Source organism: Dermacentor albipictus, chromosome 2, assembly GCF_038994185.2.
Source record: "Dermacentor albipictus isolate Rhodes 1998 colony chromosome 2, USDA_Dalb.pri_finalv2, whole genome shotgun sequence".
Classification (NCBI taxonomy): Eukaryota; Metazoa; Arthropoda; class Arachnida; order Ixodida; family Ixodidae; genus Dermacentor; species Dermacentor albipictus.
Window position 1 is genome coordinate 102,404,628 of NC_091822.1, and position 14,974 is coordinate 102,419,601.

The 14,974-nt window shown below is 51.1% G+C and overlaps 1 protein-coding gene across 8 annotated transcripts in view; it reads right to left on the bottom strand.

Annotated features, from left to right (window-relative positions):
* Positions 1 to 14,974, bottom strand: part of LOC135911688 (neprilysin-1-like) — a 346,542-nt gene that overhangs the window by 81,825 nt on the left and 249,743 nt on the right. For all 8 annotated transcript variants that reach the window (XM_065444035.1, XM_065444039.1, XM_065444037.1 and 5 more), the window contains one exon: positions 12,486 to 12,590. In XM_065444035.1, coding sequence (XP_065300107.1) covers positions 12,486 to 12,590 — 105 coding nt within the window. The remainder of the gene's footprint in view (positions 1 to 12,485; positions 12,591 to 14,974) is intronic.

Consider the following 14,974-nt stretch of genomic DNA (forward strand, 5'->3'; position numbering starts at 1 on the left):
ACAGGTTTGCCCGCTTGCGGACTCGCCTCTCTCTGCGCTCGTTTCGCCCCCGACGCTTGCTGGCGCAAAGGCACCGGCAGTGGCTGTAACACCTGGAGGAATGCTCTTGGTGCACAATGGGGCACGGGATAGCGCGTCAGCTACCACGTTGGTGCTCCCCTTTCGATACTGCACTGAAAAGTCATAATGCTGTATCAGGAGAGCCCAGCGCGCCAGCCGGCTCGCAGGCTGACGGAGCCGCATCAGCCAACTGAGCGCACTGTGGTCTGTCTGCACTACGAATTTCGTCCCATCAAGGTACACATCGAACTCACGTAGTGCAAACACGATAGCGAGGCACTCCTTCTCGGTCACGGAATAATTCCTCTCTGCCGGAATCAAGGAGCGGCTGGCAAAGGCCAGCGGCTGCAACACACCATCGTATTCCTGTAGGAGGACTGCTCCTAAACCCAGATCGCTCGCGTCGGTCTGGACAACCAACGGTCTGGTCAGGTCGGGGAGTCTGAGCTGCACTGTCTCCGCAATGGCGCTAGACAGTTGGCGAAAGGCCTGCTGCTGCTCAGGTCCCCACTGCCACGCGGCCGACTTACCCAAGAGCTTGCTCAAGGGTGCCTGCACTCGGGCACAGGACGGAATGAATGACCGGTAAAAGTTGGCCATTCCCAAAAAGCGGCGAAGGCCACGTACGTCCTTGGGCGCGGGGAAATCGAGGATTGCCCGAAGTTTCTCCCGGTCCGGCTCAATGGAGCCTCCGCCCAGCGTAAACCCCAGTAACTGAACTCGGGTTTGCGCTAGCTGGGCTTTCGCAGGATTCAAAGTCATCCCGGCGGCCCTCACCCTCTCGAGCACATCGGCAACATGGGCCAAGTGTTCATCGAAGGTTCGTGAATAAATCACGATGTCGTCGAGGTAGCACATGCAGTATGACCACTTTGCTTCCCCGAGGACGCGGTCCATGAGTCTCTGAAAGGTCGCAGGACCGTTGCATAGACCAAAGGGCATACGAGTAAACTCAAATAACCCTCTGTGGGACGTGAACGAGGTCTTGCACCGGTCACGTTGATCCATCCGGACCTGTAGGTAACCTTTAGAGGCATCCAGCGTAGTAAAGTACCTCGCACTGCCCAGGGTTCCTACGATGGAGTTAATCGTGGGGAGCGGATAGGCATCCTTACGAGTCACTCCGTTAAGACGGCGGTAGTCTACGCACAGGCGATGACTGCCATCTTTCTTAGGCACCAACACAATTGGAGACGCCCAGGCGCTGTACGAGGGGCGGATAATGTCGGCCGATAGCATCTCGTCCAGCAAGCCATCGATCACCTGCCTCTTGGCTAGGCTGACGGGCCGGGGGTTACACTTCAAAGGAAGCGCGTCTCGTGTTTCGATCGTGTGGCTCGCCAAATCGGTACAGCCAGGTTGATCGGTGAAGAGCTCTTCGTGCTGGCATAACAGTGCCGACAAGCGAGCCTTCTGTGTATCATCCAAATTAACCGCACAGGTGGCCAGAGGATGTGGTGCCCCTTCGTGCCATGTCACTCGATCCCTATGGGGACTTAGAGTCGACAAGCGCATAGCGCAGGGGCCTGCCCCCGAATTCTGCGCGCGACGCGGTTCGTGCCGTGCCTCTCGTTCCCAAAGGAGAGTCGCAGCAGGCGAGCGCACAGCTCGAGGGCTTGCCCCGAACTTGGCGCGCGGCACGCTTCCGACGCCCCATCTGCACAGGCAAGATCGGACGCCGGCGGGCTGATGAACGGCTTTAGCAACGTGAACGGTCCGTCGCGATAGCCGCCATTCGCAATGTCCACAACTATTCCTGTTTTAAGGAGAAAGTCCCTTCCGAGGATCACAGGAACACTGAGCCCGGGGAGATGAACGAAACGCGTGCGTCTCATTCGCTCTCCCCACCTGACAGTCAGCCTCGCGGCGCCCGCCGAATGGGCCACGCCTTTCGCAAGATTGAATGTCGTTCGGCAATCCCGCAAGCGCACTGAGTGCTTCTGCAAGTGGGATAACACCTGTTCGCCGAACAACGAAGCGCTTGCGCCCGTGTCCAACAGCGCAGGAAATTCGCGGCCGACAATGGTCACCGGAATAAAGGGCGCGTGCGCCCCAGCAACACAACCTGCGCGATACGCCGAGGGGACAAGCAAGGTTTCGGTCACTCGTGCCTTCACGAGCGACCCGCGCTCCCGTTTCCCGACCTCGCAGGACGCCTGGGCGCGGTGCAGTCCCTTGCTATATGCCCTCGTTGTTGGCAGCGAAAACAGCGCACTCCTTCTCGGTACCTTTCGCGAGGCGGAGCGGCCTCAGCTCCCTGCCGGGGTCGACTCGCTACTTGACCAAAGGGCCTGTTGTCACGAGCGTCCGCATCTGCGATGCGTTGGGTCGAAGTGCGTCCCTGCGCATGCATTTCGGGCGGTGGTGCAACACAGGCTGCCCGCCTCCCGTACGTGTAGGGATCTAGAGCGCGCGCGCTCAGCTCCCAAACACACCCGCTTGTAGCCGCAAAGGCAGCTTGGCCGGGTTGTTGCCGTTGGGGGAGGGGCACAGGCCCTCCCCACGCGCAGCGTGGCTCAAGGGCCTCGCTGGCGGGCGGCGGTGGGCGATAGGCTCGCGCGGCGAGAATATCGCCTTGAATGCGCTTTGCCTCGACGGCCAATTCTTCTAAATCTCGGAAGCGGCCGCCGCGCAGGTACGCCGAAAAGGTCGGATGTGCCTGCCTGATCACCCGTTCGACGCGTTCCTCGTTCGAAGCATTGGGCTCGGCGATTAAGAAAAGGTCTTGCATCGCGCGTACGTACTCCTGAAGCGACTCGTCAGGAGCTTGTGTACGTAGCTCAAGCTCTCGCCGCATCCTACTCTGGTAGTCAGCGGGCAGGAATTCGCGCAGGAATGCCACGCGGAACTCCTCGAGGGTTGTTGCACGGTATCCGGAAAGCCGGTACCACCTAGCCGCCGTGTCAGTAAGTGCTACGCGAACGACGCGTTCCAGCACCTCGTGATCCTCCAAACGATTTGCCATCTGGTAGCGTACCAGGGAGTCACAATTATCCCTGGCACTGAGCATGTCACCGTATCCGCTGTAAGTCGGGACTGCCAACCGTACAGCGGGGTGCGCGCATTTCGGGACAGCCGAAAGCGCCTTAACTGCCCCCGAGAGTGACTGAATCATTTCGGCGGCGTTTTGCAACAGCGTCTATGCGCCTGCTCCAAAGGGAACCGTTGGCGCGTTAGCGGCGTGGTCGAGCAAGGGTGAACAGTCCTCCAGCTCGATCAGCGGCGCGGTTTCCACAGGGATACCAGCCGCGGCGCCGCCAGCCCCAGAGCAAAACGGGCTCCTAGCGGGGTGCGCCTGCTGTCGTACACAGCCGCCACTTGAGGCAGCTATACGTGAATTGCTTTGGCCGCTCGCAGCCAGCGTCGACAAAACAGGTGCGCGCTCGGAGGTTGCGCCACTGGGCACAACCGAATGTACTCCAAAGGGAGACGAATGAGCGAAATTCGTGGCTGCAGCATTGTAATCCCCACAGGGGGCCATGGCAGACCACTTGTTTTGGCTGCTCATTTGAGTAGCAGCCATCGGGCAACCGTCGGAGAGGGCTAAGGCCCCGTTTCCGTGCTGCGCTCCGTAAACTCCACAGGGAGCCGATCGAGAGCGCTGCGACATCGCACTGCCTTGCATTCCGAAGGGAGCCGTGGCAGACGAATGTGCTGGTGTGCACTGTTCGGGGAGGGCTCTGGCCCCGTTCCCAAACAACGCTACTGCTCCAATGGGAGCTGGTACGTAGCGCCTCGTGTTGTCGTCCCCACAGGGGGCTGCGACGGGTGAGGGTGCATAAGTTCGCTGCTCAAGGGAAGCACTGGCCCCGTTATCGAGCAACGCGGCGTCTGCTCGCGGTAACAAAGGGCAAAAGTCCCCTAACAAATGACAAAGGTCACTCGGCCTAGCAGACATAACGCGGCAAGTATAATATGCAAAGGCGTACTAACTCGGCTAAGCACAGACAAAGGCTTAATGAGCCTTTGAATCCGCGTTGGGCGCCAGTGTGGGGGTCTTAGGGTCTCACAGGAGTACCGACCACCGCGGGTTCGAGCTTAGCGAGCCACAGGGCCGCGTCAGCCGTCAGCCTCTAGCGCCGCTGCGCGCGAGCTCAGGCCACAAGGGGCTACCGAGCGACGCACGCAAAACACAGTATTGCCCTAAAATGAAGGAAACCGTTTATTGTTTCCAATGGCACCCAACACTACACAAACGCCCGGTCCCGGGACGGCGGGGAACCAAAGGGGTCCCGCACCAAGGGCGAAAAATACAGCTAGGGGCGCCTGTAGCACGTCGCTGCGAGAGCACAGGCTCAAGCTGGGACGCGCCGCTAGGAAAAGTCCCGGCGGCTATGCTACTTGCTCTGGCGATAACCAATGGGCCAACTCGCGAGAGCTCGGGCAATCTCCTTCGGCTTGGGCCTTCGATGAGTGCGGCTCGGCGTGGTACGACCTCGCGCGAGCACTAGGCACCCGTTCTTAGGCTTAGCGTCGGGATAGGAAACAACACGAGGTACGCGCTCCCCGCACGGGCAAAGGCGCCGTGCGTGAGCTCAATCCTAGTCACAAAGGTGTCGGTGGATGAGAGAGAGCATCGTACGTACCGGGTGCTGTCCCAAGGAGAAGAGAGCCGCTACCGTCACGGCAGTAGCCACCAGGGGCCGCCCCGTGACGTCACTAGCTCCGCCCTCACCACGAACCATTGCGCGAGTGGAGCGCCACCGCTAAAACCGGTTCGGAGCAAGGGCGACGTGGCTTGGATTACAGACATGGGTGAAATGCGCCCGCGCAGTGGCGCGTCGAATTCCCCAAATCCCCACAGTATCAAGGCAAGCAGGGGATCTCGGAACATATTATGAAAATTACTTCAGAAAAGCAGCGGCGCCACTTCTTCAAATGGTGGATGAACTCGCAGCAGTGACGCACAACCTTCCTTTCTTTTTCCATTTTGATAATTTATTCACAAACATGCAGCTACTCAGGCATCTCAAGGCACATGGCTACGAAGGCACGGGTACAGTGAAGCAGAACCGTGTTCCTTAAGAATGCCCTATCGCTGTACCAGAACTCGTCAAGCGCCAACCTCGCGAGCACGAAGAGCCTGTGCTGAGCGACAATGGGATAATTGTTGTCCGCTGGTTGGACAATTCTGTAGTAACGATCGTAAGAACCATTCACGGTGTAGAGCCAATGTCATCTGCAGACAGGTACTCTCGTGTTCACAAGAAGCGAATCCAGGAGGCCCGTCCAAACACTTGCTCAGTACAAGATTCATGGGAGGTACGGACCAGATGGATGCAAATGTAGGTGCCTACAGGTTTCCAATCCGTGGCAAAAAGTGGTGGTGGCCGATTTTCACTTGACTTTGTGATGTATCTGTCAGCAACACTTGGACGCTAATTCGTAGCAGGGTTCAACGTCACGCAGGTGGAATTCGGCAGGCAAATTGCACAAAGTTACCTGATGCAATGGGACAATAAGCCTAGAGGACCTGCTGAACGGAGAATCCCAAAGACTGGTGATGTCCTGACTGGTACAGGGTATGACCAAGTGGCCCACTTTGCTGCACCAATACCTAATGGCAAGACGTGGAGGTGTGCATGAGATAACTGCAACAACGCGATGCACCCAAAACGCACAAACTATGACGTCGGCATGTGTATTCCATGATTTAACCCATATCACACTAAATAAGTGCTCGACTATTCGCTATGTATGTTTTTTGTGACGTTTCATGGCTTGAAATAAATGTTTTTCACTTCGCGTATTTTGGTGTAGCGTAAGGGCCCAGCGTTACCTTATGGGCACGGGCTATATTTCAAAAACTAATTAGGCAAGAGTAATAATTTTTTGCATGTGAATTATTAGTATAAAGGTAAGTTAATATATTAGATTTATTTCAAGATAGCAAGAAAAAAAAGAAACCGGTCCTTAATGGGTTAACGCGTACACATCCCTTTGACGCGGTAAGGCACTGCGGTTTTGTCACGGCGCGTGAGGGGCAGGTGAAGTGGTTGCAGCCCGAAAACTTATGACCAATAGCCGAGGGTTAATGGCGAAAAGGCGTCGAACCAGAAATAAATATTTTTATTTTGCTCGGTCGAATGATATATAATCAGTGTGTTCACGTCATATCAGATAGGAAGCTATCGCGGTTTTCGTGACGTCGCGTGACAGGCAGGTGAAGTGGGGGTGGTCCAAAAATTTTCTCGCCAATCGCGGTGGGCTGATCACAGAATTGGAATAGAAAAGTTTGGAATAATTTTAAGTCGTAGCACCCCTGTCTTCAAAAAGATGGCCGACATTTCCAGCATTTCTTAGAGAGATAGATGCAACGATATAAGTAAAACAGGAAATATTAGGACCACTATTTCCACTGGGCAGTTACTTTTCGGACACGTAGTATATGTAGATTAGAATTGGGTCGTGATACCAGCCTTGAAAGTGGGAACACGTTGCACATAAATAATTCCAGGCTATTTAGTCACGCCGTAGGAACAAACATGCACAATTAGGCAACCTCTTTGAAAGGAAAAGGACATAAGATGAGGTACGACGACTAGCAAACATGATGTGACCTTACCATGTATCTCAGCTAGTTGGCAAGGTCACATCAGTGGTATACCACTGATGTGACTTTGCCAACTAGCTGAGATACATACCTAAGTGGCCTACAATTAGGCTCCGGACTTATGGTATCCGTGCTACATAAACGTGACGTGACGCACATTTATGTTGAGCTCATAACATGGATCAAGAATCTAGCAACCAACCACGCCATCTAACTGCATCACCTTCAATTAGGTCTTTCCTGACTGAGTGAGTGAGCGAGTCAAAGAACTTTATTAGGCCCAAAGAAGACACAGGGGAAAACCCCACGCCAACCGGCTACTTCCACGTAGGGACCGCAAGGCCGAGCTTGACGGCCCAATCGCGCGAACTCTGAATGGCCAGGGATTGTTCGTTGAGTTCTGGGCTGGCCAGGAGCGCAGCCAACCTATCCTCGCTGAAGAAGGAACCGAGGGCTCCACACTACCACAACACATAGTTCAAAGTTGCCGTTAGTCCACGCGCAGGGCATTCCGCACTAGGATACCTTTCAGGGTATATTGCATGAAGAACCGCAAGGTCAGGATATGCACGGGCTTGTAAAAGTCGAACGGTCAACGTCCGCGCTTTGCATAAGGCAGGGGGCTGGAGTGGGAATACCCGTCTACAGATAGTACAGATAGTATTGTGTGGTTATTTCACTAAACGTGTGCAGACGTGTGTGTGTGTGTGTGTGTGTGTGTTTGTGTGTGTATGTATGTGTGTGTGTGTGTGTGTGCGCGCGCGCGCGTGTGTGTGTGTGTGTGTGTGTGTGTGTGTGTGTGTGTGTGTGTGTGTGTGTGTGTGTGTGTGTGTGTGTGTGTGTGTGTGTGTGTGTGTGTGTGTGTGTGTGTGTGTGTGGCTTCCCGCGGGGCAGGGGTACTGCGGAGACGGCGTGGTCAATGAGTCCTCGCGCGGCCTCGTTCACGCCCTTGTTAGGGTTAGAAGCGGAGCACTCAGTCGAACCCAAGTGAGCGGGAAAACAAATGAGAGTATCGCGAGAGATATTTTTCGCGCTTTGGAGAATGCGGGAGGCTTGAGGGGAGACCATTCCTGTTTGGTAGGCATTAATGGCTGCTTTTGAATCGCTATATATTGCCTCTCTGCGACCATAGAGCACAGCCAGCGCGATTGCAACCTGTTTGGCTACTATGGTCTTCGAAGTGCGAACTGTAGCGCAGCAAGTGATCCTGGAATTAGGATCGACGATGGAGACGGCGAATGCCACTTGCTGGACATATGCCGCGACATCCACGAAGTTTGCCTTAGTGCAATTGTTACGGACATACTCGAGTATAGGTAATGCGTGCATTGTGCAGCTGAGACCTGATGTTGCTGGAAATCCGCACGGCGTCGGGTTATTGGTGAACAGGATTGAGGCCAATCTGGTCGAGTGTCTTGCGACCCATCGTGGGGCCGGAGAGACTGAGCAGCTGTGAGCGCTTTTGCGCCTGGATAATTTTTTTCTAGCACGTTGTGGACTCTGAGCTTTATCATGTTTTCAGTATGAATGTTTACAGGTAAGCCGACAGCAAGCTTAAAGGCCTTTCTGATGAAGAAATTCAATTTGCTCCTCTATGCGGCTTGCCAATTATGCATGGCCGCCGAGTATCAAAAGTAGCAGAGTACAAATGCATGCTTAATGCGGATGAGTTTGTCTTGCTTGATTCCCCGGTACCTGTTGACAGTACTACATATGAGGCCGAGTGCACTATCCGTCTTGGCGGTGATCTTTCTGAGTGGTGTTCCATTGGCACTGTTGGATTCGATGTTTATCCCCAGTATTCGGAGCGAATTCACGCTGGGCCAGTGAGACCAGTGAGAAGCCGTATTTCGCTTTCGGATGCCAATTTCCAATCACGATTGCCATCCTATCTGGGTCTTTTGTGGTAGAGAAGTAGTTCATACTTGGATGGAGAACCTTTCAGCCCAGTAGGGCGGAGGAAGTGCTCAGTCTCAATCGATGGCGCTCTGCACGGCGTCCTCAACTTGGCCGTCGCTCCCGCCGACGCACCAGATGGTCATGTCTTCTGCGTAGATGGTATGGTTGATTCTTTTAATCTGTTAAACATCCTTGTGTAAGCGCCTTGTCCTGTTGCCTTACTTGTGCACGTTCTATTGCGCTAAACAAGATAATTATGGGTCCGCCCCAACTAGCACGCCAACTCATTGTGCTCCTTGGAAAGCCCGATCATTGCGATATTGAATAATCTTAGCGAAATGACTGAGCCCAGAGCCGTGCCGCGTGAACCGAAAGTGTTTCTTGACAGAAGTATCTTTCGATATTGAGCTTGGCAGTTCTCTGGCTAAGAAAGGATCGGATGAAGTCGTAGGCGCTCTTCCCGAGCCCGAAGCCCGCAATAAATAGAAGAATGAATTCCGGTGACATATTTTCGTCTCCCGTGATGATCAGATGTTTTATCAGCTTCATGGTGTCCTGTATCGAGAGGCCAGCTCAGAAAGCAGTCGTATTGCAGGTGTACATGCCACTTGAAGTACACCGTGAGCCAGTTTAATAGGACATAATGCGCGACCTTACCGACGCAAGACACCACGGAAATTAGTCTTAGATTGTCGATTCCTGGTACATTACCGGGTTTGGGGATGAGTATCGTGCAGGCCGTCTTCCATTGTGTGGGGACCTGTCCGCTACGTCAGACATCGTTAATTCTATCGGTAAGGAAGTCGATCAACTCAACATCGAGATTCTTGAGCATCCTAATTGTGACGCCATCCGGACAATGGGCGGGTTTGCCTTTAAGAGCGAAGGGAACATGTCGGATGTCGGCCGCAGTAAGGTCCTGGTGGAACTCCGGCACATCACACTCACGTAGTTCGGGAACAGGGTAGAAGCGGAGCTATCCGCGACTGGCAGGTACTTCGCGATGATCCTGTGGGCAAACAACTCGTCTAGGGTAGAGTCGGTAATGGGATGGATGACTCGCGCGAGAGATCGCCTCTGGCTGGACATGGGACTGCCCTCATCGAGAAGGCGCTTGAGCAGTCCCCAGCTCTTCAGCATCTGAGCTGGACCTTGACGGATTCACAGATTTCCCCGTTTGTTGTTTACACAGGTTCTTGTATTCCTGTTAGATTTTCTTGCTAGCCTCAGAAACCTACTTGCGGAGCTTCCTGTTATGCTTGTGCCCCTTCGATCTCGTGAGGAAAGCTTGCTTGGCCTCCAGTAGGTGGGTCAACCTGTTATTCACCTTGTCAACGTCGAGGTCAGTGACGAAGTCCTGGGTTGCCGCCGTGGGGTCATCCCTGATCCCTTTGCACGAAGCTTCAAAATTTATCTCCGACATAGGAGCGCGCTCGGCTTAGATCTCGCGGAACACGTCCCAGTCGATCACCTTAAATTTCCTCGTTCTACAGCGGAAAATCGCGAGGGAGACCTCAATGACGTAGCGGCCACATCCGAGGTGTACATAGGTGTTGACCCACTGACCTGCTGTACGTTCTTCACAAAAGAAAGGCCTGGGATGGTGTCTCGGCATGCGAAGTTGCATCTCTAGTGTGGGAATACTTTTCGGTGATAAGGGTCAAGTCCGCTTCAGCCGCAGTCTGCCACAGCTAGCGCCCCTTGGACGTGTCATGGGTGAGTTAGCCAAACTCACACTAGGCATTAAAGATATCAATATGTGCCATAAAAGTAATCAAAATTGAGTTTCTATTTTGTTCAGACAAATACAACCAAACAATCCAACAAAACTAAACTACAAAGAAATTCCTCAGACCCAGTGCTCGTGCGTTTGAAACTGAGCTTGGCCGTTTGGAACAACAATTATGTCATGTGTATCTCTGATCAGATAGCCCTGCGCGAGGGAGACAGCTGCTATTTCCTTAGTAAGCTGTTAGGGGTGGCTTCAGGTTTGGGTAAGGTGAACCATTACGTGGCATAGAAAGGCACCTGATTCAGAAATAAGAACGCGCAGGACTTGTGACAGGGTGAAGGCAAATCGTCGGAGAACTTGAAACGCAGGAATATTGTTTTCACTGAACGGTGTTTACACGCGCAATATATACAACAAAACAAAAATATTACACGCACAAACGAACATATACTGTAAGAATTCATATTATGGACGCCATCTTCCTCATCTGCAGATTACCATCACTATCGCTTCGCACCTTCATTGTCGGCGCGCTAGCTCTTGCTTGTTGAGTAAAAGCGTTGAGTAAAACCATTACTTTTCGAATGGTAGAGGTGCGGGGCAGGTGGCACCTGAACGGGGCTGGTGGACGCTGATGGCTCGTCTTGGGACATGTCGGTGGGTACTTAGCGTGAGCGGTGACCCAAACACAGCTCCGGGAGATGGACGTGGAGAGGTGAAAGCGATGTTAAAACCCTTCCACCACTGCACCCGTCGGGACGCACCAACCACTTCTTTGTCCAGCAATACCCTTTGCTGTCATCGCCAGTGACGTTTACGGCCCTCTTCCGGCAACTGCAGACGGCAACCGATGGATTGTCACTGCCATGCATCATTTCACGCAGTACGCGGAAGCTACCTCTGTAAGCTCAGGGACTGCTTCGCAAGTGGCTGCCTTCTTCTTTCAAGCTATCTGCTTACGCCGCGGAGTCCCTCGCGCTCTTTCGAGCGACCGCAGTAAGGTACTTCTATCAAACACGCTTGACGAAATTCTCCGACATTGCAGTACTGTGCACAAGGCAACCTCAGACTACCGCCTCCAAACCAATGGTCTGACAGAGCGATTGGATTGCCCGTTGAGCGACATGCCGTCTATGTATATCCAACCTGACCACGTCGTTCTCCCCTTTGTGCCGTCGCCTACAACAGCGTTGTCCAGCGCACCACCAGCTACTCCCAGTTTTTCATTGTCAACGACGGACATCCAACCTCTGTCATCGACGTTTCTTTCTTTTCTGACGCTCTCAATGCTTCTCCATTCATTTGCGGACAGTTTCTGTCTTGTTTTATTCGATGTCACCACCGTGCTCGTATAAGCACCCAGGCAACCCAAGAAAACAGTGATAGTCGCCATGATACCACTCACCATGTTGTTTCATACCGCCCTGGCGACGATATGCTGCTTTGGACCCCTGTGCGAATGCCTGGTTTATGCAAAAACTTTCAATTTGAATACATTGTCCCCTGCAAATAATCGAACAGTCCTCCCCAATGAGCTACCGCGTTACATCTGCTGACAGATTTACTGACCGATGCTGCCGTGGGACATAAATTGTGCATCTTTTCCACCTCAAGCCATTTCATTGAGGCTATAACGTAGCTTAATCAGTGGCCAGGCTGGCCGCTTCAGTCCATGGGGGCAATCATCGTGAGAATATATAATATGGACTTAATCTTCCTCATGTCTACATAACCGTCACCATCGCTTCGCATCTAGATTGTCGGAGCGCGAGCTCGTGCTTTTGGACTAAAAGCTGCTGGTAAAACCGTTGCTGCCATATATATATATATATATATATATATATATATATATATATATATATATATATATATATATATATATATATATATATATATATATATATATATATAGGGAGAACGTGCTCCTGAAGCATTTGAGCTGTTGAGGGACACCGTGCTGAGGAGGTGCCCAGCGGCAGGCGAAACCACTCGTATACCTTAGATTTCGGTGCAGGTTAACGAAAAACAACGGGCCGAACTATTCCGGAGCGGAAGCCACCAATGCAACTCACGCTCAACAAAGAAACAGTTGAATGATAAACCACCGATGTGGATGGTTCTTCCATTTTACTTTGAATGCGGGCTTATGCACCTTTTTTCTGTGAGCTCATATTGTTTTCATTACTCCCAAACGCTTTCAGCAGAACTAAGTGCAATGTCAGTAGGAAAATTAATACGTACCACCGCTGATGACTGGTTCTGTCACTTTGCCCATGTCTTCAATGGATCCATTAACGACCTCAGTTGCTCCTTTCGTCCCCGCGATCGATGCAAGTATTGAAAGAACTGTAAAAAAAGCAACTTACTCAGCCATGACGAAAGCTGCTCCGTGCCACTGTTTGTATGATTATAATCAAAAAGAAAGAGGGTTAACCAAGGGGCGCGATTTTTCTGAGTCATATCGTAAGAAGCCCACAAACACTGACACTGATGTCCTTGGTGTCAGTGTTTGTTGGCTTCTTATATGTTTTTATGTTTGCAGCACAGCTCGCCGCGTGGAACTCCGCTTGCGAAAAAGAATGCGCGTCCGTTAAAGAACGCATTCTGGTGCGTTGTATCGTAATCAAAATAAAGAAGTTCTAATCAGTTGATTGCTTGGCCTCAATGAAATGAAACAAATAGCTTGAACGCTCAGTCAATTAGTCTAGTGCGGCCAAGTTCGCCGCTATTCTCTTAACTACAAGAGCCCATATTCAGCAAACTTGCATTGGCCTACGTTGATACTTAGCGCAGTAAACCGCACTTACAACAAGTCTATAAGTCGGATGCAGCGAACACTTGGAACGTGTACTGGGCTTGTCGATTGTGCACATGCAGCGTGGTGCCACACGGCTCAGTCTGTGCGTCTATGACTCTGTAGAAGTTTTCAAAGTTAAGCTTTCTATATTGACGCCATACAGCCGCGGTGGCAACGCCACCACCGTTACTGTTACTGATGATGCTGGGTCTATGCATGCTTAGAACTAGCACTCTACGCCGACAGACAAGTTTATGCTATACGTGGTCCTTCTTTCATTAACTTAAAAAAAATCCCGGAAAAACTTGCTCAAATAACGCCGGGTCATCGTCACCATCATCGTCATCATCATCAGCAGCAGCCTATATTTATGACCACTGCCCAGGCATATGCAGCTTTTCTAGACACGTCCCACCTAGCGCCCCAAGCGGTCGCGGTACAGAGCTAGCGTGTTCACAATGGAACGAGTGGGCCTTTCGTGAATAATTAAAGGTGCAGGTCGAATATACAAAGAGGCACGTGACAGACATGTTTTAGAAGACGATGCACACCCTACAAGTTCAGTGACTATGCTGTGGAAAGTTAGAATTTTGCTCCCAAAGCGGTTAAACATTTAGCAGTGGAAGCCTCCGGAAACTTCAAAAAATTATACTGATTTGTCTGACAAAAAACGGTAGCTGTGACAACCTACGACTGGCATCGTAATGGCGGCTACAGCGTATGTAGTTCGTAGGCACAGCTTTAGTTTGGTGCCTATCTCAACTCTCTATAATGGACGCAACACTGTTCCCAAAAGCGATTTCTGAAACGTCCGTTCACGTTCACGTGGTATCTTCAAAAACCCAGGCGTTTCACAGGGAAAGCGTTGAATACCGAGGCCGAGTGGTTTAATCGCTTACTGTTATCGCTCTTCCTCATGTTGGCAACCGTTCCATACCGTGTTCTGCAATACTTCTTTTACGGCAGGTAAGACTGAATTCCAAGAAAGTTTCAAGGCTATTCTTATAGGACTTCTTACCTCCGAAAGACAGTAAACAAGTCATATAAGAATAGCCTTGAAGTTTGCTTCATGGGCAACTGTGGTCTATTATAAGTGTAAGTACTTAGGAGTGCTCCTTATGCACAATCTTTCATGGACTAAACACATCACCTCCATTTCAGCTAACGACTCCAGGTCACTAAAATTTCTGCACCGCAGCTTAGGAAATGCGGCTTCGCCACTATGAAAACTAGCTTACATAACTATTGCACAGCCAGAAATTGAGTACGCCTCTTGTATACGGTCTCCTCATCAGTATTACCTCATCGAACTCCTGGAGAGCATTCAGAATAGAGCGAGTAGTTTCAAAAAAAAATTATAGTAACCAGTCAAGTGTAACCCAAATAAAGATCGATCTTTCGTTGCAACCACTAACTACTCGCCGTGATATTGCCCTTCTATTATTATTTCAGAGATTAGTTCACACAGTTGGCCTAACCTTATCAAACCTGAAAAAGCATCCTCGACGTCACAACGACTGAACAATGAGTTCAGCTACTCCCGGATTTATGGTAACACACCCGCTTTTAATTTTTCAGCTTTGCCCCATGCGGTCCGTTTATGGAACGCTCTACCAGATAACATCGCTTGCCAATCTAAACACACCGCATTTCGCAATCTACTAACCAATCACGTCTAAATACGTCTAGCGTTTTTTGATTTTCCTGCGTTTTTTCTACAAGTTAATAAAGGAATTTCAGTGGTCCCATTTTTTTTACAATACTTACTACTGTATAACATGCAAAAACGTTTGCAATGTTATTATGCTATTATGTTATTGTTTACCCTTTATTGTTATAGCTCTACATATTGTATTTGCTAATGTACTATTTTCCATGTTGTGCGCATACGCCTTTCATTACACTGATCTTTATTTTTTCCCGATTCCATACT